The sequence below is a fragment of the Sciurus vulgaris genome (assembly GCF_902686455.1).
Source record: "Sciurus vulgaris genome assembly, chromosome: Y".
Lineage (NCBI taxonomy): Eukaryota > Metazoa > Chordata > Mammalia > Rodentia > Sciuridae > Sciurus > Sciurus vulgaris.
Genome location: NC_136481.1, coordinates 212,231 through 239,373, shown reverse-complemented (window position 1 = coordinate 239,373; position 27,143 = coordinate 212,231). Strand labels below are relative to the sequence as shown.

Below are 27,143 nucleotides of genomic sequence, written 5' to 3'. Positions count from 1 at the left end.
CAGTCAGCTGACTGTCTCACACAACACCCAAAATGGCGCTTGGAAGGATAGCCCCCAGCGTAGGATTGCAGGAGTTTTTACTTCATAAGTAAAACGTGTTGGTACATTAATCATAAGTGGCTCTTGCTGTAATTTAAAACTACAGTTTAACATCTTTAGATCTAAAATCATAAACAGAAGGGGAAATGGGTCAAAACATCCTTAGTCGGATACAAGTTAAAAAATGGTTAACTGACATCTAGATAGTCATTCACTTGACAGGGTACATTGTCCAGGAAAAGTAGGAATGAAAAAGAGAACAATTTTACATTATATAAGATTGCCATTTTAGTTGCCAAAAGTGTTGTTGATGGGTACAGAAGTGGGTGTTCCCATGGGAGAAGCATTTCATACATGACATGGAGTTTCACCCATAACAGTTATTTGTTATTACTTTGTCTTCTAGAGTTTTGGGCAAAAAAAGGAATTGGACTTAATATTTATTAATAACCCAAGACTGATAAGAAAAATTTGAGATTACTTGAAAGAAATTTCTGTAAAACAGTGGTTTTTATTTTTATTTCTGATATATCTAAGGAATTTGTCATGGAAGGATATTGTTAGTTATTGTTAGTGTATTGTTAGGATATTGTTAGTAAATAATGTATAATTGTGGTAATTTGGGAAAAGAGAAGGTTGCTTGAAATGTGTGAAATTTCAGACTGTCACTCATTTATTTCTGAGGCCTTCCCCTACAACTGCCTAGGAACAGAGAGGATTAATGTAGTCTTGAGGATGTGTCATTTGTTAGAACAACCGTAGTAGATTTTATATGTCTAAATTATTTAAAAGTAAATTCAACCTCTTAACTATTTTCAATGATTGTGATTTGGTACTAAATATGCTTTGGTACTAAATATAAGTAGATAGATAAGAGGTGAAAAGGGATTGAAAACAGTCTTAATGGAATTTATATTTTTGTGATGGGGTACTCTCTAATGTTGTGCAAGCTGACTTTAAACTTGACTCAAGTGATCCTTCTACCGTAGCTTCCTGATTATCTGACCTGCAGACCCCCACATCACCATACTTTTTTAAAACAATTTTTACTTAATTTTATTCTTTTAGTTGCACCTTTATTTATTTGTTTGTTTTTATGTAGTGTTGAGGACAATGCTAGGCAAGCACTCTACCACTGAGCTACAACCCCAGCCTAGCTCAGTTTTTTTTTTTTAATTTAAATTTTACTACAAGGATAGTTGAGTCTTCCAGGACACAGAGGGTCTTTAAACTTACTGAGTAATTATTTATGGTGTATTAGTTACTTATATTTTTTGCTCTTTATTTGAAATGTCTTTTTTATTCAAAGGAGGAAAACGTGAAGGCATTTTATATGGGAGCTGTACCCTACAACCTATTTTCTTATCTCAGTAGACTCTTCTGAGGAAACTGAAGTATTTGGATAGTAATGGGATATTATTATCTTAGTTCCTTGTGGGATAATTTTTCTTAGATGCCTTTTCAGAGGCACCATAGCTTGGTGTGTTTCTTATACTCAGATTTAAGAAACCATGTATTTTCCATATTAATAGTCCCTTTAAAGATAAATTTGTTTGTTTTGTGAAAGTTACTTGGAAATTTGGGGAAAATCTTTAAGAAATTAAGAGGTTTTTTTTTTTTTTGCTATTGGGATATACCTGCATTTTCTGATTAGAAATTGTTTTATATCACTTGAGTGTTAAGGGAGGTTGGGAGAGGTTAAACTTTTTTAAAGGTTTGTGTCTGTATCTGCACACTTTTCCTATATGTTAGTGTGATCTTCATTTCATTGAATGTTTTCAAATATAACCACCAAAATATTTCATCAAAATCATTTCTTGATTTACTGAAAATTAATGATGTTTATCTGAATATTAAATATTTACCCATTTTATCATCTTACTGTTATATTTTGGTTAACTTTTAAAAAAATAACTTACAAGGGACTGGGATTGTGGCTCAGTGGTAGAGCACTCATCTAGCACATGTGAGGCCCTGGGTTGGATCTGCAGCGCCACACAAGAATAAAATAAAGGTATTGTGTTCACCTACAACAACAATAACATCAACAATAAGGAAAAAAAAAAAAGGAAAAAGAAAAAGTAATATAAATATTAAAAAACTGACAAAAATTTTATAAAATACTTTTTTTTTTTTCCTTTTTGCAAACTCTTAAATTTATTTATTTATTTATTTTTTGCGGTGCTGGGGATTGAACCCAGGGCCTTGTGCTTGCGAGGCAAGGCACTCTACCACCTGAGCTATATCCCCAGCCCAAACTCTTGAATTTAAACAGAGAACATGTGGTTCTTTAAGTTTTACTTTTGTCTGTTAAAGTATAACAGAATGTGTACCTTTGTGTGTTGGAGTTGAAATAAATGAAAAGAAAAAGGTATTAAAACAGAAACAAATTTATGTTACTCCAGGAGGTGATAAAGTTTCTACCAAATTATAGTTGATGAATACAAATGGTAGTTGTTATTACTCTACAACAACTCTGAGAATAGGACTTTGAAAATCACAAATGTGAGTTATATTTGCAATTTAAAATTTTATAAATATTGTAATATGATTAGCAAAATTATTGAGTCATTTTTGTTTGAAATCTTTGGAATATTTATATAAAATTTTACTTATAGTTCATTTCAATTTGTATTCACCACATTTCAAATATTTGAAATATTACATATTGCTAGTGGCTACTGAATTTTTAGTAAAGTTATCTCAGCGTCTGAATGTAGTTTTGCTATATGAAGAAGGACTTAAGTAACAATTTAGATTTGCAACTTTTATAAAAAGGTATTTAGGTGTCAAATTATTTTATTGGACAATTTTGTTACATCGGAAGGTACTTATTACATCTTGACTTCTAGCTTCAATACTGGAAAAGCTGTTTCTTGTCAGGAGTACTCTGTACATTGAATCCAATGTTTTTGGAAGAAAATGACATGGAAATTTATTGATTGTGTTGATTTCTTTAGTAATTGTAATATATATGCTTTCTTTTAGGAAGGGAATACTTTCTAGGGTTTTATTGTTTTAAAATGTTTATATTTTTCATTTCTAGGCTGTTCACTGCTACGAATCTTTAATATTAAAAGCTGAAGGAAAAGTGGAATCTGATTTCTTTTGTCAGTTAGGTCACTTCAACCTCTTATTGGAAGATTATTCAAAAGGTAATGTTATTTTTTTCTCTTTCATTTTCTGTTTGATTTATACTTGCATTGTGTAATTGTAATGGTTTTGTTGTTTTAACCAAGGCCACTTCCTGCTGTCTTTTTACTTTGTTCTAAGCAGCTCATAACTTAAGTAATGAGAAAGAAAACGTAGAGTAGGCGGAAATGTGAAAATTTTGTGTAACTCAAGGTAATTTAAATAAATCTGATGATTCAGCAAAACTCAATATCATATGCTTCATGTCTTTTTGTTTGCCCGCATGAAAATTTATTTTTTTATTATCACAGTAGGAAGAAACAAAATCCTCAGCTCTTTTTTTTTTTTTTAATTTTGAGGTAGGGTCTCTATGTTGCCCAAACTGACTTGTGATCCTCCTTTTTCAGCCTCCTGAGTAGCTAGGATTAAAATGTGTATCATGGTGCCTGACCAATTGTTCATTTAGGAAGTGAAAAAAACCACTTCAGACATTTTCTCTTTCATACCAATATCTCTTGTAAACAAACGTAGAAAACTATCTTATAAGCAGAGATGTTTTATAAATTTTTTTGTTTTTTTGGTACCAAGGATTGAATCTAGGGGTGCTCAACCACTGAGATATACTCAGCCCTATTTTGCATTTTATTTAGGGACATGTCCATGGCTTGCTTAGAGCCTCATTAAGTTGCTGAGGCTGCCTTTGAACTTGTGATCCTACTGCCCTCCCCCCACCCCTTGCTGGGATTACAGGCATGCACCACCATGCCTAGCTTAATATTTTATAACTTTTTGATGGAAATAAACATCTTTTTGGTAATATTAGGACGTCAGCAAATGTGGTTTGTGGGAAGAAAAATTGACTATTATAGGATTAGAGTTGTGGCTAGGGATGTAGCTCTATAGTAGCAAGCTCAAGCTCCTGGATTCCATTACGAGTACCACATAAGGAAAAAAACTTAATATTTCCATCACAGTTCTATGGTACAACCAAAAAAGAAACAAGAAATGGAAAACAAAATGAAACAAAACCCAAAGAGGGTGTGCCTTATGGAGAAAATTCCTTGTAATATTAAATTTCTTAAGTTATGGTTCTGTTGTCCATGAGAGTTCAGTGATAATGAATCAACATTATGTATGTATGCATATATAATTTACATTAGTAAGAATTTAAAACCAGAAACACATAAAACAAGATTATATATTAATCTGGTAATAAAATCATTGTAGCAGAGACTAACAGGAATTTAATCCTGTATTTCTTTTGAGTAGTAATGGTTGTAGTATTTGCTATAATATAGTAATAACATGAAAATGAAGAATTATGAAGGTGAAGGATGATAGTTTGAATGAACTTGTGCTATATTGCTCTTTTTTTCAACCTTGCTAAATAGTATTTTCTAATTAAAATTTTCCTTTAGAAAGCTTATACTATGTTAAGATCATTATTATTCTTAATTCTGTCTTGACCCTGTCTACTTTCTCAAGGAATTTCTCTAGAATTCTGTTTTCAGATTTCTCATAATGAATAATTTTTTCAGTCTTCAATCACTTTTTACTAAAGTCTTACTAATAGTGGGTCACAGTGATGTACACCTATAATCTCAGATAACTGGGGAGGCTGAGGCAGAAGGATTGAGAGTTTGACCCCAGGCTGGGCAACAGAGTGAGATCTTATTAAAAAAGACAAAGCTAAACAACAGAAAGCTTACTTTTAATTTTGGTTGGAACTTGTGAGGAAGAATTAGGAACTTTATGACATAGTCAATATAGTGAGACCAGATTTAGACTGAATTAATCTGACTTCAAAATCACTTCATTTCTATTGTTTTTTGTTCCCTCATTCACATTATTGATCTTATATTTTTCAATCCAAAACACATTTATTTTAACATAACACAAATATGTTTATTGCTAAAAAGAAATCAAAATATGGAATAAAAAAAATTAAATAGTCTGAGAGCTCTTGCTGTATGTTTTGGTAACATTTATATTTCCCTGTATTGAGCTTTGTGATTTTTTTTTTTTTTTTTTTTTTTTTTATGTATTTCTTAGTTGTAGGTGAACACAATTCCTTTATTTTATTTTATTTTTATGTGATGCTAAGGACTGAGCCCAGGGTCTCAAACATGATAGGAGAGCAAGCATTTTGGTAAAAATCCTACAAGACTATTCTGCAGTATAAAATTTTTCTGCAATAAAAATTGGAGTTTACTTTGTTTCTACTGCTGTTTTATAAGTTCTTTTTTAAAGATTCCTTGGAGAGGCTGGGTTCTTGGCTTCTTGGTAGAGTGCATGCTTAGCTTATGTGAGGCCCTGGGTTTGATCCTCAGTATCACATATAAATAAATTAAAAAAAGGTTCATCAACAACTAAAAAAAAAAAAAAAGACTCAAAAAAAAAAAAGACTCATTGGAGCTTTTTTTTTTTTTTTTTTTAGTTGTGGGTGAACACAATGTATTTATTTATGTGGTGCTGGGAATCGAACTCAGTGCCTTGAGGCAAGGGCTCTACCACTGAGCTCCAGACCCAGCCTGGAGTATAATTTTTTTTTTTTTTTTTTTTTGGTGCTGGGGATTGAACTAGGGCCTTGTGCTTACAAGGCAAGCACTCTATTGTCTGAGCTATCTCCCCAACCCCACATAATAATCTTTTTATGTTAAAAAATGCTTCATATTTAGAGTCTACATTTATAATTCCTGTATATATTATCCTATTATTTATGCAAAGCATTAATTGAGCATTTTGATTATCTTTTTACCTGTCTGTATGCTGTTAAGATCACCATATTGACATACCTAGCTAAGTTTTTCCTCATATGCATAATTATTTTCATATCTTCAAGTGCTACTGGCATTGTATCTAATATTTGTATCAGCTTTTTAATACATAATGTGGAACTGTTCTCTGGAAAGATTTTGGTTACATATATGTTGTGAAATTGCTAAATCAAACTAATTAACATTTACATCAACTACATATTTTACAGTTTTTTTATGTGGTGAGTTTGAGAATCCTTAAAGTCTACTCTCTTATCAGTTTCCAAGAAAGTAATATGATTGTAATTATCATATTCATCACTATGTCGTATAGATTTCTTGAATTTATTCCCTGTATCTCTGAAATTTTATAGTTTGGCCAAAATATTCCCAATTTTCCTTATTTGAAAAAAGACATGGTAAGATTTTGAGCTTGAAGAACAGATAACTCTATGTATAGTGCCTTCCTCAATTTCTTTTTAATTGTTTTCTTTTTTTCTACTTTTTAAAAGATCAAAATACAATGAGGGAATAGAACCTTTAGACTATTTTAGTAATACTTACATTATCTGATTTTGATGATTTTCTTTTGAATTTATTTTTTCAGAATTGCTCTTTATAAATACATTGCTTATTTTTACAATAATTTTAATAATTAAGAAGTATTATTTTTTTAATCTGTTTCTAGCACACAAGTTTAATGTGTGGTTTTGCAGAAAGTTAATTTTAGGTACACTGGGATATTTCCCCCCCATTGTGATACTTTTAATGAAAGTAGGGATGTAAGCTTATAACAAACCAAAATAGAAGTAAAAGAGAAGTATTTTTAAAAAGCAGAAAAGTTGAAACTGGGGTTGTGGCTCAGTGGTAGATTGCTTGCCTAGCATGTGGAAGCACTGGTTTCCATTCTCAGCACCACGTATAAATAATAAAATAAAGGTCCATCAACATCTAAAAATATATTTTAAAAAAAAAGCAGAAAGTTATATAAAACTCAAAATTGGTTTCAAGGATTAATAAAACTAAAGCTTTGAGTGTTCATCATTATTACCATACTGGCTAGGTTATTTAGGAGACATAAAATATGTTGAGATTTTTCTGAAAAGGTGCCAGGACTGATGGAGTAGCATGTATTCTTGAGACTTTGTATAATTGAATTAAAAGATAATAGATAAGCTTAAGTTTATGACATGATGCCTTAGATGTTAAAAAGCTTGAAATCTTTTGATAAATCATGAGTTACGAATTTTTAACTGTTGATTGAAAATAGAGTCTTACCACAGTAACCTCTTGGTGACTTTATCTAGGAGCATCTTTTAATTAATCAGTATCATAATACTTTTACTTCATGTATGTATGGTTAAATGTACACTGATTTTATTTTATCAGGTTTTTTAGTTTTTATAAAGTAGATACTCATTTTCCCTTATTAGCACCTTTTTTTTTTTTTTTTTTTGGCGGTGCTGGGGATTGAACCCAGGGCCTTGTGCTTGCAAGGCAAGCACTCTACCAACTGAGCTATCTCCCCAGCCCCCTTATTAGCATCTTAACATCAGGAGAATTCACTCACAGTATTATGAAACTGTATTGATATATTATTAACTGAAGCCTCTATATTCATATTTTCCTTTATTTTTACATATTATTCTTTTTCTACTCCAGAATCCCATCCAGGATAACTAATTACATTTCATTGTCATGTTTATTTATGCTCTTCTTGGCTGTTGACATTCTCTTAAAGTTCCCTTACTTTTGATGATGTTCATAATTTTGAGCAGTGCTGATTAGGTATTTTGTGGAGTGTCCCTTATTTGAGATCATCTGATGGTTTTTTCATGATTGATCTGGGATTAGGAGTTTTTAGGGGGGAAATCGTACAGGTAAATTGTAATTTCATCACTTCATGTTAGAGCTGTGTGCTGTCAGTGTGACTTACCAGTGTTTGTGTTAACCTTAATTACTGGCTGAGTTGGAGTTTGTCACGTTTTTCAATTGTAAAATTATTCATTTTTCCTTTTTTCCTTACTGTGTTTTTGAGGAATAATACAGCCACAAGGGAGCTGATGCTCTGCCTCTTTGAAGGCAGAATATCTGCATACACTATTTGGAATTTTTCTACATCAGAAATGGGCCTTTTCTCCTCCAATTATTTATTCTTTAGTCAGTGGAAATTTATGGATAATCATTTGGAGTTATAATCCTTATATATTATAGGATTTTCTTGATGAAATTGTTCTGTCTTTGACCACGAGAAGTTGTTTCAGTTGTCTTCTGTCCTTTTGTAATCACTGAGGGGTTTTGAGCCTTTTTTTGGGGTGTGTACTCCAAAATGCTTTTATGACTCGTTGGGTAATTCCTGCCCAAAATTAGAATCAGCCATTTCTTCAAGGAACTGCAGTTCTTGTTTTTGAGAAAATTTTAGAAAAAACCATAATCTGAATCCTAGGTATTCTTGTTAGTAAGTATTTGTTTTTTCTAGGCTTTCAGGACAGAAAAAGGAAATACTTGTGTATATATCAACCCACATGTTGTATACATTCTTATAAATGTTGACATTTATATACATACCTTGTAATATTTTTATGGGTAACCATCTCTTATTGGGGTAAATATGAGTTTTTTTGTTTTGTTTTGTTTGGTTTGGTTTGGTGTGCGGGTTTGAACCCAAAGATACTTCTCTTTTTATATTTTTATTTAGAGACAAGGTCTCATTGTTATGTAGGGCCTGGCTAAATTACCTAGTCTTGTGTGAACCTAGGATTCTCCTGCCTTAACCTCCGAAGCTGCTGTGATTACAAGTGTGAGCCACCACACTGGGTTACAATTTCTTAATAAAAAAAATATTATTCTTCTCAATTGCTTATTTCTAACCTCTTACTTCAGTACTAAGAAAACTGGCTCCCACCACTGCTATTCATTTATTTAATTTTGTTAAATTTCAGTAAATGTATAGCACTATATGAATTGTTAACATATATTTCTGTGAGAAGCAGCTTTATCACAGTTTCTTTCTTATTACAGACCCTTTGATTTTTAGTCTTATAAACTGCATTAATTTTGTTATTCAGGTAAGTACTTTTTCTCCAACCATTTAAAATAATTTTTTTTTGTAGTATTGGAATTTATCCCAATGGTGCTCTACCACTGAGGTATATTCCCAGCCCTATTTATTTTTTCTTTTGTGATGGGGTCTCACTAAATTGCCCAGGCTGCCCTCTAACTGGCATTTCTCCTACATAGCCTCCTAAGTAGTTGTCATTACAAGTATAGACCACCACATTCAGCTCAGTGAACTTGTATTATACATTTATAATAAAATGAAATTATTTTGCCTTCTGTAAATTTTAACTAACTCAGTTATATCTTTAAAAAATTAGCATAAATTAAGTTCTGCTTTTCTGACAAAGTTCTAAGGGTTTCTGTAAATGTACACTGCTGTGTCTGTCATTATACTATCAGAATAATTTCACCACCCTAATGATCCTTGTATATCACCCATTACCTATCTTCCCTTCCTTTGAACCTTTGGCAAACATCCATCTCCTTGCAGTCTGTATGGCTTTGTCTCATCGAGAATGCCATATACATGGAATTTATTTACTTTCCAGACAGGCTTGTTTAGTAACAACTTTTATGTGATTTGTTAATTCATTTCTATCAACTGATATAGTATTTTATTATATGGATATTTGCACATTGTTTGTTATGTTATTATGTAAGTACTAAACATGTACTATTAAATTTAAGACCCAGTTATATCCTTTTGTACTTTTTTTTAAAATTTATTTTATTTTCATGTGGTGCTGAGGATTGAACCCAGGGCCTTACGAGTGTCAGGTGAGCACTCTACCACTGAGCCACAACCCCTGCCCACTTTTGTACTTCTTTGTGGAAAAAATGATAAGGCATTTAAGCAAAAAATACTACCTAAAAAATAACAATTAAAAGAAGCCTACTGGGCTCTGGCACACACCTATAATCCAGTGGCTCAGGAGGCTGAGGCAGGAGGATAGAGTTGAAAGTCAGCCTCAGCAACAGCCAGGTGCTAAGAAACCCAGTGAGACCCTGTTTCTAAATAAAATACAAAATAGGGCTGGGTATGTGGCTCAGTAGTTGAGTGCCCCTGTATTCATGAGTTCAATTCTTAGTACCCCCAACCCCTGCTCCCTACCTCCCCAAAAAGAAGAAGAAATGTAGCAAATGAATTATGTATGCATTTGGGGGGGAAAATACCACAAAGTTTACGAATCCGTAAAAGCTACAGAGAAATGACTTTTTGCATTACACTTTAGAGGTGAAGTAGGATTTTCACAACCAGAAATACAAAATTAATATAATTTTACACCCAGTGAAAAATTATTGAATATTTTGGGGGAAGTTGAGTTATGATCTCAGCTATATTTTGAAGAACTAAGTTAGGCAATGGTATATTAGTTGAGTAATTAGCTGTGAAAGTAATAGTCCGAAAGAAGGGTAATTATGAATTTCAACAAGTTATGAATTTCAACAAGGGAGGCAAAAAAAATACCAAGGATGGAATATGTATGAGAATATCTATGATATGTTACTATGATGTAATGAGTCTGAATGACTGTGTATAATATGATGATACTAACAGTGAATCAGAAAATACTTTGGTGAATGGAGGGAAGAACAGATTATTAAACATTTTGCTCTCCATAATCAGAATGATTGGTTTTCCTTTTATTGTGAATATATTTCATGTATTATCTTAACTTCTAATTGTCTCAGGACATAAGTTTCTTTGTGCAGTACTACCACAGAATTCTATAAGAGAGAGCTCTTTATGAAATGAATTGCTGCTTATTTACTAAGTAGAAATAGCCAATTGGAACCTTTGACTTTTTAAAAAAAAATTATTTTAGTTGATGATTCATTTACTTATATGTGGTGCTGAGGATGAAACCTAGTGCCTTGCACATATTAGGCAAATGTTCTACCAGTGAGCCACAACCTCAGCCTCTGAAGCCTTAGATTAAAAAAATAATTAAACAAAAATATATTTTTTTACTATTTTTCTTACTTGACATATTTATTAGTCTATTTTTGTTTCCTATAGACTTATTCTTTAGCATGTGGATTATTTAGATGTGTTTTGTTTCATTTTAAAATGGTTAGAAGTTTCCTTAAATTTTACGTATTTCTGGTTTGATTTCATGATGGTCAGAGATCATGTTTGTATGATTTAAGTTCTTTTAAATTTATAGAGATTTTTATTATTGTCCAGAATTTGGCTATTTTGCAAATATACCACAGCCTTTTAGAAAAAAATGTTATGAAATTGATGATGCTTATCCCAGGAAAAAAATGGTCCTAGCATATGAGAACTGGCTACAAGATGCTGTGAGGCTAAAGAAAGGCAGATAGATTTAGATTTGCATAGACTTCAGTTTATTAGGGGATTACGGATAGAAGCATTGTCCTTGGTAGCAGCAATAGCAATGGATCCTGGCAGTTTGGATCAGAAGAAGGGAACTTAAATAATGGTCAGAACAAAAGCTATTTCATCAAAGCTGGAATGTATTTGGTGTATACACATCTTGATCTGAAACGAGGTAGTAAAGCTCCACATACCATTTAAATAGTTTTGTGTATTTCTGGTATACTGTGAAACTTTGCAGAGAAAACCATGTGGGGTACTTATGTCATCATGTCAGTGAAGATCAAGATGGTTGGCTGCTAGTTTAGTTGTTTTCCCCACAGTGTTTTTTGGTCTAAAAACTAATGTCAATTATGTTGCCTTGTAGACATTTAAGTATGATGAGTCTCACGTGGACTTTGTTAGTATATTCTCTTTGGGTTTAGTCAGCTGTTTTTATTTTTTGGTTTTTGACTTCCCTGCAACCCTAAGTGGGCTCTGTTTGTATTGTTCAGGCTGGCCTTGAACTCCTGGGCTTATGCCTCAGCCTTCTGACTGGGTAACTGGTATATACCTGAATCAATGTTCAAAACTAAGTTTGTATTTTTTATTTTGACTAAATATGAGACTTTCCTAATTGAATTCTTGTTTCTTCACTGAATTGTCTTTTCACCTTTTGAATATCAGTTAACCATAAAAATGTGTTCTCTGTTTCTATATTATCCTTTGTTATTTGATCCATACATCTATTCCATTGGATCCTGTCTTGATTAGTGTAATCTCCAAAATCAGTCTTCCAATTTTTATTCTGGTTTTGTAGAAGAAAAAGAAGACTTTAATTTAGTATCTTTCCATTTTCATTAAGGTTTATAGAATTGACTTGTGTATATAAAACTCCAACTAAAAGGTTTATTGGGTGCTGAGTTCATGAAACAACTCTGGAAAAAGTTTTACAATTTTAATTGACACATAATAATTTTACCAAGTTACAGGATGCAATATATTTTCATACTTGTGTGTATTGTGTGTTCTCTACTTCTATGAGATCAGCTTTTTTTACTACATTATTTTGGGGGACCGGGGTTTGAACTCAGGGATAGTCATCCACGAAGTCCCCAGCCCTATTTTGTACTTTATTTAGAGACGGGGTCTCACAGAGTTGCTTAGAACCTGGCTTTTGCTGAGATTGGCTTTGAACTCTTGATCCTTAGCCTTTTGCCTTAGCCTCCCGAGTTGCTGGGATTACAGGCGTGCACCACTATTCTCAACTATATTACATACATGAGTGGGTTCATGCAGTATTTTTTGTGCATGCTCTATCTTTTATGATACTCCTCCATGCTCTTTCTTCTTGTCACATTGACATGATTTCCTTCTTTGTTGTGGCTGAATAGTATTCTCTTGTGTATAATTTCACATTTTCTTTACTATATATGTTTATAGGTCTATCCTAAATATTGACTTTTATGACTTGTGCTGAATGAATATGAGTGTCTTTTCAACGAACTGATTTTTTCCTTTGTGTATATACCTAGCAGTGTGATTGCCATATGATACAATAGTTCTGTTTTTAATATTTTCAAGAACCTCCATATCATTTACCTTAATGGCTGTTTTAATTTACATTCTCACCCACAGTATCTTCACTTGTTGTCTTTTGTCTGTTGATAAACATATATTCTAACAGGAGTGAGGTGATATCTCATTGTGAATTTCATTTGCATTTCCCCGATGATTAGTAATGTTAAGCTTTGTTTTCATATACTTGGTGAATGTTTACGTGTCTTTTTTTGAGAAATGTCTATTGAGGACTTTTACCCATTTAAAAAAATTTTATCTACATTTTTATTTGTTGATGGATGTTTATTTATTTATATGTGGTGCTGAGAATTGAACCCAGTGCCCCACACATACTAGGCAATTGCTCTACCATTGAGTCACAACATCATTTATTTTATTTATTTATATGTGGTGCTAAGAACTGAACTCAGTAACTCACACTTGCTAGGCAAATACCACTAACTCTACCACTGAGTTGCAACCCCAGCCCTTGTACTGATAACTTCTGAGAAACTTAGGGTTGTAAACACCACCTCCCTTACCCCCTTTCTGTGTGGTTTTCCAGATTTTAAGCGGCATTCAATCCCCCACGCAGATGTTGGAGACTGCAGAACTGTTTGCTCTCTGCTTCCCCAGCCCAGTCAAAATAAATCCTTTTTCTTTTGCTTCAGAAGAATCCAGAGTTTTACTGGGAATATTAGAAATAGCTCCTTAATACATGGACTGAAGACTTAATATGACTAAGATTAAAAAAATTCCCCCTACACAGCACGGGAAAAAAAAAAAAAACAACCCTAAAATGCTTGCCTAAGTCCTCTTAGTTCTACTGACCATACTGCACATGCAAAATTAAAAATCACATACTTTGGATTACGGTCTTAAATGTAAGACCTAAAATTATGAAACTACTAAAAGAAAACCAAGGGAATACTTAAGGTCATTAGATAAGGCATGGATTTTTTAGTTAAACTGAGAAGCAAAGCAACAAAAGCAAAATGATCAAATGAGAATATATCACACTAAAAATTCTTTACACAAAGGAAACAACTTGAAGAGACAACCTACACAATGGAAGAAAAAAATTTGCAAACTGTACCTCAGATAAGGGTTTAATATTCCCCTGTTGTCACTTATGAATGACTGGATATTGTTTACATTTGAAAAACTGAATATCAACACAAAATTGACTTTTAGAAGGAAATTTTTAAGCAGGAAAAGTAAACAAGAATCTGGGGCTAGAGCTGGCTGAGTTAAGTTCCATGACTATTTACATGAACTTTTACTGAAGTATTTTGGATAAATTATTAGTGAATTCTAGATAACACACTAAGTAGAATTAAAGTTTCAGGCTAATTCTAATGTTTTTGAGATGCCAGACATTTAGCTGAAAATATGACCTTGAGATCATTCAGTTTGTACTGTGTGGAGAATGGAAACTTTACTAAAAGGCTGTTTGTTAATTTATATGTGTGTATATGGTACTGGGGATTGAATATAGGTGTGCTTTACCAGTGAGCTATATCTTTAGACCTTTATTTTATTTTTTTATTTTGAAACAGGGTCTTGCTTAGTTGCTGACGCCCTGCTAAATTGCTGAGGCTGACCTTGAACTTGAATCCTTGTGCCTTAGCCTTCATAGTTGTCAGAATTATAGGCACATGCCACCATACTTTCTATATATTCTATTTTATTTTGTTTTTTAATTTGTGTGTTTGTTTGTGGTACTGGGGGTGTGTGGTACTGGGGATTGAACCCAGTGGTATTGTACCACTGAGCTACATCCTCAGTTCTTTTTTGTTTTGAATATGTTTATTTTGGTTATTTATTTTTCAGGCGTACTTGAGGACTGAACCCAGTACCTCACACGTACTAGGCAAGTCCTCTATGCTGAGCCCCCTTTTTTTTTTGTTGTTATTTTTTGAGACAGGGTCTCATTAAGTTGTTAAGGATCTCACTAAATTGCTAAGACTGTCCTCAAATTGTGATCCTCTTGCCTCAACCTCCCGATTTAGTGGGATTATAGACCTGTATCACTACACCTGGCTCTTTTTATTTTTTAATTTTATTTATTTATTTTTTGTGATGCTGGGGATTAAGCCCAGGGTCTTGTGCTTACGAGGCAAACTACCAGCTGTGCTATGACGCCAGCCCCTACTTTTGTTTTTTAAAGGGGGTGCACAGGTAAAATTCTAAGCCAGGCTTCCTTAGATGTTGAATAGTCTGTTTTAATTTAAGAAGTTCAAGTGGCAAGCAGATGTTCTTAGACTTCACTATGTCAAAATAATCTTAGGTAGTCATATTTCCTAATTTTTTCTGGGGTGTTTTACCTTTTGGGAATTTGCTTTCATGATGTTGACTTTTTTGCTTCTTATGCCATAAATATATATAATAAGCATGTATAAGTACATATATGTCCCTCTTTTACTTCTCGAACTAAATTGACAGTCTGAATATTTAAATCTAGGTTGGAAATGTTTTCTTGAGATTTTGAAACTAGCTCTCCATTATCTTATTTCTGGAATTACTGTTGGGAAATATGAGGCTACTTGATGAAAAAATAATTCTTTTTTCATTTGTCTTGCTTTTTGCTTTACCTGTGTTATGCTCCTTTATTGTAAGAGAGGGATTTTTTTTTTTTTTTTTTTTGGGTGGGAATCAGTAAGTTTAGATTGCTCTAACATGGTTGTGAAAATTGTTCTAGGAGACTGGTCCAGAATGTTTCTAATAATTTTTTTTTTTCTTGTAGTACTAGGAATTGAATCCAGGGATGCTCTGCAACTGAACTACATTACCAGGCCTTTTTATATTTTATTTTGCAATATGATCTTAAGAGTTGCCAACCAAGATCGGCCTCAAATTGGCCATTCTCCTGAATAACTGGGATTACAGGTGTTCCTGACCATGCCCAGCTTCTAATAATGTCTTTTTCAAAGCCAAGAATTTTACTTTTTTCCCCTCTGTATTGATGCATTATAGTTGTGCATATTGGTAGGATGTTTTGTTACATATTTGTACATGCCCATAATGTAACAATATACTTTGGCCATTCTCATTCCCCATTATTTTCTTTTTCATTCTCCTGGCCTCTGTGCTCTACTGACCTTCCTTTCTTTTTCATAAGATCTGCCCCCCACTCTTTTCTTTTCCTTTTTCTTCTCTAGCTGCCACTTATGAGAGAGACTACATGCAACCCTTGATCATCTGAGTTTGACTTATTTCAGTTAACATAATGACCTCAAGTTGCATTCAGTTTCCTGCAAATGACTTAACTGCATTTTTATTTATAGATGAATAGAACTCCATTGTGTGTACACCACATTTTCTTTGTCCATTGGTGGGTCACCTATGTTGATTCCATAGTTTGGTTATTGTGAATTGTGCTGCTATGACACACATGTATGACATGCTTGTATCTCTATAGTATGATGACTATAATTCTTAAGAGTAAATACTGACAGGTAGTATAGCTGGATCATATATTTCCTGCCTGGTGTTTGAGGAGCCTGATTTCCATAGTAGTTGTACTAGTTTACCATCCCACCAACAGTGTAAAAGTGTTCCCTTTTTCTCTGTATCCTCTCCTGAATTTATTATGATTTGTGTTCTTAATGACTGGCATTCTGCACTAGAGTGAGATGCACTCTGAGCTTAGTTTTGATTTGCATTTCCCCAGTTGTAATGATGTGGCACTTTTTTTTTTCCATTTATTTGTTGGCCATTTGTGTTTCTTTTGACAATTGTCTGTTTAATCATTTGTGCATTTGGTACTTGGTTTTTCTTTAAATTTTTGGTGTTTTTGGAGTGCTTAATATATTCTAAATACTAATCCTCTGTCAGAAGAATAGCTAGCAAATATTTCTTTCATTCTGTAGATTCCTTTCCTTACTGTCTTGTTTCTTTCGCTGTGTGCAGAATCTTGGTGTCATACCATTTTTTAACTCTTGGCATTATTTCCTGAGCTTCATTTATTCCTATTGAGAAAGTTGTTTCCTGTGCCTCTATGCTGGAGTGTTGACCATAAGTTTTCTTCTAGAAGTTGCATAGTTTCTGGTTTAATTCTTAGGTCTTTGATCCATTTTATACTGATTTTTGTGCAGGGTGAGAGGTAAGAGTCTGGTTTCTTTTTCTACACATGAATATCCAGTCTTACCAGTAACCAGTTATTAAAAAAGTTGTCTCATCTTTCTCAGGAATCAGGTGACCGTAGATGTGTGAGTTCATCTCTGGGGTTTCTGTTCTGTACCAGTGATCTATGTGTCTGTTTTTATGTCAGTTTCATGCAGTTTTGTTGTATAACACTGTAGTGTAATTGTGATTTTCCAGTATTGATTTTTGGCTTGGAATGCTTTGAATATTGGGATCTTTTATTCTTCCCAGTGAATTTTAGAACTTCTTTTTAAAATTTTTTTGAAAAATGTCATTGATATTTTGATGGGGATTTCATTGAATCTGTGTATTGCTTTTGATAGTATGGTCATTTTAACAGAATCAGTTCTGTCTAGTGTTGAACCTGGGAGGTCTCTCCATCTTATGAGGTTTTCAATTTCTTTTCTTCAGTATTCTATAATTTTCATTGTAGAGGTCCTTCAGTTCCATGGTCATATTTATTCCTAGGTTTTTAATTTACTCTTTTTTGAAGCTATTGTGAATTCATTATGTTCCTGAATTCTTTATCAACAGATTTATCATTAGTGTACAGGAAAGCTATTGAGTTTGTGTGTTGATTTTTCAACCTGATGCTTTGCTCTAGCAGTCTTTTGGTGGAGCTTTTTGTGTTATTTCAGTATAAAATCATATTATCTACAAACAGTGATAATTTGCTTCCTTTTTTATTGAATACTATTATTTCCTTCTCTTGTTTGTTTGCTCTGGCTAGAATTTCTAGTAATGTATTAAATAGGAGTGGTAATGGTAGACATCCTTGTCTTGTTCCAGATTTTAGAGGCTGTCCTTTTGATTTTTGCCCATTCAGTATGATGTTGGCTTTGAGTTTGAGTTTGTTGACCTTTCTGACGTTAAGGTCAGTTTCTTCTGACTCTAATTTCTTAAATGTTTTTATCAGGAGTGGGAGCTAAAGGCTTTGTCTGCATCCGTTGAGATGACTGATTTTTTTTTTTTAACCAATCTTGGGGATTTTATTTTTATTTATATGAATATGAATGTTACCAGTTTTATTAAATATTACTTTCAGTATACAGATGCAGACTATTTTCTAGTTATTAAGTGGTAGGTAGGTAAGGTAGGGTGTTCCCTATAGTAAGTTGTCATCATTGGGTTATTTGCTGCTGTGTTCTTTTTCTGCCATTTCTTATTGGTGAATTGTATCCTGTGCTGCTTGCTGCATTTTCTCCAGTTTTTCCAGAGTCAGAGATTTTAAGGGCAAAAGTTTGGGTTTACACAGCACCATTGTGGTTACATCTTCCACAGACAACTGCTCTTGTTTTGAAAGAACTTCCCGGAACATTGACTTCACTTCTGCCATATCTGAATTGTTGGATACAGTAAATTCTTTCCTGGCTTACTCCAAAGTTTGGTTCCTTTTCAGTTCTTTCTGTGTTGCATCTGAAGAATGAGACCTCAAGACATTTAATGTGGAGACCCACCAAAGAAAACCAACATTTAAGAAGCTGAGAGTTCTGGTCGTTTTCTTGCTGTTTTAGCATTCGATCTGGTAATATCAAGATGTCAGAGTTCTTGACTGAAGCCTATGGAAGGAAAGATGCATCCCTTCCCAGATAGTTCAGCTGTTGCCCGGGGTAACGGTGAGATCAGGCAAAGGCGACTAAGTGATTTTTGTCCTTAACTCTTAATGGGTTATTACATATGTTAAATTGTGTATGCTTTTCTAGTATCCCATTACTCCTGGGATAAAACTAAATTGGTCATGAAGCACAATCTTGTTAATATATTATTGAATATGATTTGCTAATATTTTCATAAGAATTTTTGCATCTTAAGTTCATCAGGGATGTTCATCAGTGTTTTTTTTCCTTGATGTATCCTTATCTAGTTTTGGTATGAGTGTTGATACTGGCTTCATAGAATGAATTTGAAAGTGTTTCTTCCCTTTCTATTTTATGGAATAATTTGAGGAACACTGACCTTAATTTTTCTTTAAAGAGCTGGTAGAGGGGGGTTTCAGGATGATGGAATAGAACAGGCCACTTTCGTGGGTGCTCTGTGATGTGAAACTAAAAAAGCAAAAAGACGTCTTCTTAGCAAGGCTGGGTGAGTGAAATTTACTGCAATTTAATATTGGGCACTGAAAGCAGATTGGAAACTCAGAAGGTCAGAAATCATAAAATAAGGAAGAAATCTCCAGCACTCTAATTGGTGCTGTGGCTGGAGGAACCAGCCAGAGTGGTCCCTCCAGGAGCAAGTAGAGGGATAGGGGAAGTAAAGAAACTTGAATTTTTAGGAGGACTGAAATGTGTCTGGGTACAAAGAGTTTAGAGGTCAAAGACATTGCCCAACTAAACTGAAAGGTGTGCTGTACAATACCCTTGTATGGGAAAGAAACTGCCATCTCTTAGTGGTACATGGAGGACAGAGGAAGAAACTGCTTTGCAGCTGTAGTGCAGGGACTGGCAGTTGAGGAAGCTGAGTCCTGGGAAACCCAAGTCTAGCCCTGAAATAAAGGCCTGGCAACTGCACTGCATGACGTACCTAAGTGATCAGGAGAAAATTAAATGTGGAGAGAAGTTTTCACAGGGGACAACTGTGGAAACCCACCTGGCTCTCCCACTTCCCCTGTAATTTGGCTGCTTACCAGACTGACTGGGAGAGACTTGCCTGGCTGGGAATTCTAAAGGTGTGAGGCAGGAGAGGATGAGTTTGGAGACTGAACCAAAGACTGACCAGGAAACTTGGGGTCTGCAGGTGAAGCAGTGGATTAAGAATTCTCTACCTCTTGATTAGAACCTAGGGGAGATCCTGTGGTGCAATCTGCCAGCATGGATGGGCAATTACTGGGTCCTGGAGGTGTGCTGATTTAGAATCTCCATACTAATTGCCATCTAGCAAAGAGTCTGAAGGCTACCTAAGCCTAAATATCCTTCCAGGAGTTCTGCCTACAATTTATCTCTCACCCTATCAACCCCACCCTGAGAGTGGAGAAAGCATCATATTCCAGACCACCCCACTTAACTGCTGAGAAGGGGAGCTGAGAATCTTTTGAACACTGATGGAAAGGAATTATTCTTTGACTTTTCAAGATTAAAAAAAAAAAAAAAAAATATATATATATATATATGCACACACATACATATATGGATTTTTGTCAATTATCTTTTTATAAAAATATTTTTAATTGTAGTTGTCCACCTTTATTTAATTAATTTATTTATTTTTAATGTCGTGCTGAGAATCAAACCAGCTGCCTTGCACATGCTAGGCAAGCACTCTACCACTGATTCACAACTCCAGCCCCATCAATTATCTTTTAATGTAAAATTTTATGTTTTACTTAATTGGTAAATCAGATTTGCAAATGCTAAGCAATCATTCCGATGATTTTCTAGATTTGTGGTCAATTTCATTATCTTTTTAAAAAATATTTAATATCAGTGGACCCTTTATTTATTTGTATGTGGTGCTGTGAATCGAACCTAGTGTCTCACACATGCTAGGCAAGTGCTCTACTATTGAGCCACAACCACAGCCCTAACTTTTCAAGATTTAAAAAAAATTTTTTTACTTTATACATTTTTTCTTTCACTTATCTGTTTCCTTGAATGTCTCTCCTTTCTGCTAAAAGTCAATCTCTATTGTTCTTTCACTCTTTTAATATTTACTTCTGTCATCTCTTCTTCCCTCATAATCATCACATCCTGTATCACTTCTGTTCTCTCCCTGTCCATCATTGGAAATTGTAAACCATTTTATAAACTTAATGTTTTTATATTGTTGGCAATAACTGATCATATAATTTGTTTATTGTTATAATTATTGCTAGAATTTTGTAGAAAACATAGCAGGAACTTTTTTTTAAAGTTGTCTATAGACCTTTATTTTACTTACTTATATGTGGTGCTGAGATGTGAACTCAGTGCCTCATACATGTTAGGCAAGTGCTTTACCACTGCACTACAACCCCAGCCCAGGAATTTTTTAAAATTTAATGCTGGATATTGTTTGCATTGGTTTTTGTTATTATTCATCTTCTGCAAACAGTGAGTTATTGGAAACCTTCAGGGACACTATTAAGTCTACAGGGTAGAAATTCAACTGCCTCACATCTATGCTGTTAGAAGGGTAGACTCACAAACAACATGAAAAACAAAGGAACACATTGTTGAAACAAACCAGGATACATCAATAACATAATCCTTTGTCACCACAGTGGAAGACTGTGGAAGAAGGAGTTTAGAATATGCATGGTTAAACTAATCTGCAAGGTGAAAGGATGATGTAAGGAGTGATATGCCGAGAAAAGATACAGGAAAGGTAAGGTAAACCAAATTAAAAATTCAAATGGAAAGTATCATCAACAGACTAGACCATTTGGAAGAAAGATTTTCAGGCAATGAAGACATAATATGTAATCTTGAAAATAAAGTTGACCATGGAGAAAAGAGAGAGACCATACTAGAATTTCCAAGAAATATGGGATGAACTAAAAAGACCAAATTTAAGATTTGATGGGATCAGAAATACAAACCAAATGAATGAACAATTTTTTCAATGATATAATATTCGAAACTTTCCCAAATCTAAAGAATGAAATGGAAAATTAGATAGAGGAACAGACCCACACCAAGGTGCATTATGAAGAAAAAGTCTAACAAATAATAAGGATAGACTTTTACAGACTGCCAGAGAAAAACCAAAAAGTCACATTTAGAGAGAAAGTATTCTAGATTGCTACTGCTTTCTCAATTCAGATCCTAAAAGCTCTGACCAGTATATATCAAACTGTGAAAGAAAATGGATGCTAATTGAGAATATTAAAACTCAGCAAAATTAAGCTTCAGAATTGATGATTAACTTATACCTTTCTTGATAAACATAAGTTGGAAAGAATTCATGACTACAAAACATACTCAATAAAATATTCCATGAGGAAGAAATGAAAAATAAAAATGAAAGCTAACTAAGGGAGGAACTGCACTACAAGAATGCTCAATCCAAGGAGAAAGTAATTAATATTAAAAACCAGAAATAAAATGACAGGGAATAAGATATTATATCTCAATAATATCTAATGTAAATGGCCTGAACTAATCAATCAATATAGACTGGCAGATTGATTAAAAAACAAGATCCAACAATATGCTGTCTCCAAGAGACAGTCTGTGGAAGAAACATCCACAGACCGAAGAGAAAGAATGGAAAAACATATGATTCTCATGGATCTTGTAAAAGAGGCAGGGGTTTCTAGTCTCAAATCAGAAAAATTGTACATCAAGCTGGAGTTCATCAGATGAAATAAAGGACATTCCATACTGCTTAAAGGAATAATAATAATAATAATAATAATATTATTATTATTATTATTATTATTTTGGTCCTAGGGGATTTGAACCCAGGACCTCATGCATGCCAGGCAAGCACTTTACCACTGAGCCACATTCCCAGCCCCAAGGAATTATGTGTCAACAAGACATAACAATCATGAATGTTTATGCCCCAAACAATGGAGCATCTACATCTATCCAACAAACCCTTCTGAACTTCAAGAATCAAATAGACCACAACAGAGTAATACTGGGTGACTTTAACACACTTCTGTAATTACTCGATAGATCCTTCAGTCAAAACTAAAGAGGCTACAGAACTAAGTACAATTAATAATTCAGACTTAACAGACATGTATGGAATATTTCATCCATCTTCAAGTGAATACACTTTCTGCTTAGCAGCACATGGATCCTTCTCTAAAATAGACCATATCTTAGGACACAAAGCAACTCTTAGCAAATACAAAAAAAAAAAAAACCAAAAAAACTAAAAACAGATAATATGTTGCATTCCATCAGATCATAATTGAATGAAATTAGAAATCAATGAAATAAAATAAAAAGTAGAAAGTACTCTAAAACTTGGAGACTAAATAATATAATGAATGACCAATGGATAGCAGGAGAAATCAGTGAGGAAATTAAATAATACTTACAAATAAATGAGACTGGCGAATACAACATATCAAAGTCTCTGGGGCACTGTGAAGGCAGTGCTAAGAGGAACGTTCATTGCATTCAACTCATTCATTGGTAGAATAGAAACCTACCTAATAAATATCTTAGTATTATATCTCAAAGCCCTAGAAAAAGACAAACAAATCAACACCAAGAGTAGAAGATAGGAAATAATTAAAATCAAAGCTGAAATCAATGAAAGTGAAACAAAAGAAACAATTCAAAAATATGGTTCTTTGAAAAAAATAAATAAAATTGATAAACTCTCAGCCAAAATAATGAAGAGAGAGAGAAAACTCAGATTACTAAAATTTGCAGTGAAAAAGGAAATGTTGCAGTGGACCCCACTTAAATACAGATAACTAGAAACTGTTTTGGAAATTTATATCCAAAGAAAATAGAAAATCTTGACTTGTTTCATTTAGCACGATATTCTCTGGTTTCATCTATTTACCTGCAAATCTCATAATTTTATTCTTTCATTGTGTATATGTACCACATTTTCTTTATCCATTCATCTTTTGAAGGTTCAGTGTTTTAACTAGGGTGAATTGAGCTGCTATGAACATGGATATGGTTTTGTCATTGCAGTATGCTGATTTTAAATCCTTTGAGTATAAACTAAGGAGTGGGATAACTGAGTCAAATGGTGTTTTCATTCCAAGTTTTCTGAGGATTCTCCACATTGCTTTCCATAGTGGTTGCACCAGTCTGCAGTTCCACCAGCAATGTATGAGTGTACCTTTCTTTTTTTTTTTTCTTTATCGTAAACAAATGAGATACATGTTGTTTCTCTGTACATGGCATAAAGGCATACCATTTGTGTAATCATAAATTTATATAGGGTATTGTTTGATTCATTCTGTTATTTTTCTCTTCCCCCCACCCTTCCCACCCCTCTTTTCCCTCTATACAGTCCTTCCTTCCTCCATTCTTGCCCCCCTCCCTAACCCTAACTCTAACCCTAACACTAACCCTTCCCTCCCCCCTTTATGTGTCCTCATCCACTTATTAGTGATATCATTCGACCTTTGGTTTTTTGAGATTGGCTTATCTCACTTAGCATGATATTCTCCAATTTCATCCATTTGCCTGCAAATGCCATAATTTTATCATTCTTTATGGCTGAGTAATATTCCATTGTATATATATACCACAGTTTCTTTATCCATTCATCAATTGAAGGACATCTAGGTTGGTTCCACAATCTGGCTATTGTGAATTGAGCAGCTATGGACATTGATGTGGCTGTATCCCTGTAGTATGCTGATTTTAAGTCCTTTGGGTATAGGCCAAGGAGTGGGATAGCTGGGTCAAATGGTGGTTCCATTCCAAGTTTTCTAAGGAATCTCCACACTGCTTTCCAGAATGGCTGCACTAATTTGCAGCCCCACCAGCAATGTATGAGTGTACCTTTTTCCCCACATCCTCACCAACACCTGTTGTTGCTTGTATTCTTGATAATAGCCATTCTAATTGGGGTGAGATGGAATCTTAGGGTGATTTTGATTTGCATTTCTCTTATTACTAGAGATGTTGAACATTTTTCCATATGTTTGTTGATTGCTTGTAGATCTTCCGTGAAGTGTCTATTCATTTCCTTAGCTCATTTGTTGATTGGATTATTTGCATTCTTGGTGTAGAGTTTTTCGAGTTCTTTATAGATTCTGGAGATTAGTGCTCTATCTGAAGTATGATTGGCAAAGATTTTCTCCCACTCTGTAGGCTCTTTCTTCGCATTGCTGATAGTTTCCTTTGCTGAGAAAAAGCTTTTTAGTTTGAATCTATCCCAGTTATTGATTCTTGCTTTTATTTTTTGTGCTATGGGAATCCTGTTGAGGAAGTCTGGTCCTAAGCCAACGTGTTGAAGATCTGGACCTACTTTTTCTTCTATAATTTGCAGGGTCTCTGGTCTGATTCCGAGGTCCTTAATCCATTTTGAGTTTAGTTTCGTGCATGGTGAGAGATACGGGTTTAGTTTCATTCTATTGCATATGGATTTCCAATTCTCTCAGCACCATTTGTTGAAGAGGCTATCTTTTCTCCACCATTTGTTGAAGAGGCTATCTTTTGGCCCCTTTGTCTAGTATGAGAAAATTGTATTTATTTGAGTTTGTGTCCGTGTCCTCTATTCTGTACCATTGATCTACCTTTCTATTTTGGTACCAATACCATGCCGTTTTTGTTACTATTGCTTTGTAATAGAGTTGAAGATCTGGTATTGCGATACCCCCTGTTTCACTCTTCCTGCTAAGGATTGCTTTAGCTATTCTGGGTTTCTTATTCTTCCAGATGAATTTCATAATCGTTTGCTCTATTTCTGTAAGGTACGTCATTGAGATTTTAATTGGAATTGCATTGAATCTGTATAGCACTTTAGGTAGTATGGCCATTTTGACAATATTAATTCTTCCTATCCAAGAACATGGAAGATCTTTCCATCTTCTAAGGTTTTCTTTAATTTCTTTCTTTAGTGCACTGTAGTTCTCATTGTAGAGGTCTTTCACCTCTTTTGTGAGATTGATTCCCAACTATTTTATTTTTTTCGAGGGTATTGTGAATGGGGTAGTTTTCCTGATTATTCTTTCCAAAGATTCATCACATATATAAAAATGCATTAGATTTATGTGCATTGATCTTATATCCTGCTACTTTACTGAATTCACTTATGAGTTCCAAAAGTTTTCTGGTGGAATTTCCTGGTTCCTCTAAGAATATAATCATATCATCAGCAAATAGGGATAGTTTGAGTTCTTCTTTTCCAATTCGTATCCCTTTAATTTCTTTGGTTTGTCTAATTGCTCTGGCTAGAGTGTCAAGAACGATGTTGAATAGAAGTGGTGAAAGAGGGCATCCCTGCCTTGTTCCAGTTTTTAGGCGGAATGCTTTCAGTTTTTCACCATTTAGAATGATATTAGCCATGGGCTTAGCATAGATGGCCTTTACAATGTTAAGGAATGATCCCACTATCCCTATTTTTTCTAGTGTTTTGAGCATGAAGGGGTGCTGTATTTTATCAAATGCTTTTTCTGCATCTATTGAAATAATCATGTGATTCTTGACTTTTAAGTCTATTGATATGGTGAATGACATTTATTGATTTCCTGATGTTGAACCAACCTTGCATCCCTGGGATGAAACCCACTTGATCACGGTGCACTATCTTTTTAATGTTTTTGTATGCGATTTGCTAAATTTTGTTGAGAATTTTTGCGTCGATGTTCATTAAGGATATTGGTCTGAAATTTTCTTTTCCTTGATGTGTCTGTGTCTGGTTTAGGTATCAGGGCGATATTGGCTTCATAGAATGAGTTTGGGAGGGTTCCCTCCTCTTCTATTTTATGGAATACTTTGAGAAGTATTGGAATGAGCTCTTCTTGAAAGGTTTTGTAGAACTCGGCTGAGAACCCATCTGGTCCCGGACTTTTCTTTGTTGGTAGGCTTTTGATGACCTCTTCTATTTCATTACTTGAAATTGGTCCATTTAAAATGTGTATGTCCTCCTCGTTCAGTTTACGCAATTCATATGTCTCTAGAAACCTGTCGATGTCTTCGAAATTTTGTATTTTGTTGGAGTATAGATTTTCAAAATAGCTTCTAATTATGTTTTGTTTTTCACTCGTGTCTGTTGTGATATTTCCTTGTTCACTCCGAATTTTAGTGATTTGGGTTTTCTCTCATCTTCTCTTTGTTAGTGTGGCTAAAGGTTTATCAATTTTGTTTATTTTTTCAAAGAACCAACTATTTATTTTGTCAATTTTTTGTATTGTTTCTTTTGTTTCAATTTCGTTGATTTCAGCTCTGAGTTTTAACTATTTCCTGTCTTCTACTACTTTTGGTGCTGGTCTGTTCTTCTTTTTCTAGGGCTTTGAGCTATTGTATTAGGTTATTTGTTGAGTTTTACTTCTTTTATTAAATGCGCTCCATGAAATAAATTTTCCTCTAAGTACTGCTTTCATAGTGTCCCAGAGATTTTGATATGATGTTTCTTTGTTCTCATTTACCTCTAAGAATTTTTTAATTTCCTTCCTAATATCTTCTGTGGTCCATTCATCATATAATAGCATATTGTTTAATCTCCAGGTGTTGGAATAGTTTTTGTTTTTTACTCTTTCATTTATTTCTAACTTCAATCCATTA

The 27,143-nt window shown here is 33.9% G+C and overlaps 2 protein-coding genes across 8 annotated transcripts in view; one reads left to right on the top strand and one right to left on the bottom strand.

The window, feature by feature from the left end:
* The window catches only part of LOC306652047 (lysine-specific demethylase 6A), a 202,658-nt gene that overhangs the window by 17,580 nt on the left and 157,935 nt on the right, over positions 1 to 27,143 (top strand). For 6 of the 7 annotated variants that reach the window (XM_079125113.1, XM_079125118.1, XM_079125115.1 and 3 more), the window contains exon 3: positions 3,086 to 3,194. The exons of the other annotated variant lie outside the window; for it this stretch is intronic. In XM_079125113.1, coding sequence (XP_078981239.1) covers positions 3,086 to 3,194 — 109 coding nt within the window. The remainder of the gene's footprint in view (positions 1 to 3,085; positions 3,195 to 27,143) is intronic. 7 annotated transcript variants of the gene reach the window in all.
* Positions 17,974 to 18,640, bottom strand: LOC306652054 (BBSome-interacting protein 1-like). The gene has a single exon (XM_079125136.1). The coding sequence runs from the start codon at positions 18,347 to 18,349 to the stop codon at positions 18,176 to 18,178; it is 174 nt and encodes a 57-aa protein (XP_078981262.1). The 5' UTR covers positions 18,350 to 18,640; the 3' UTR covers positions 17,974 to 18,175.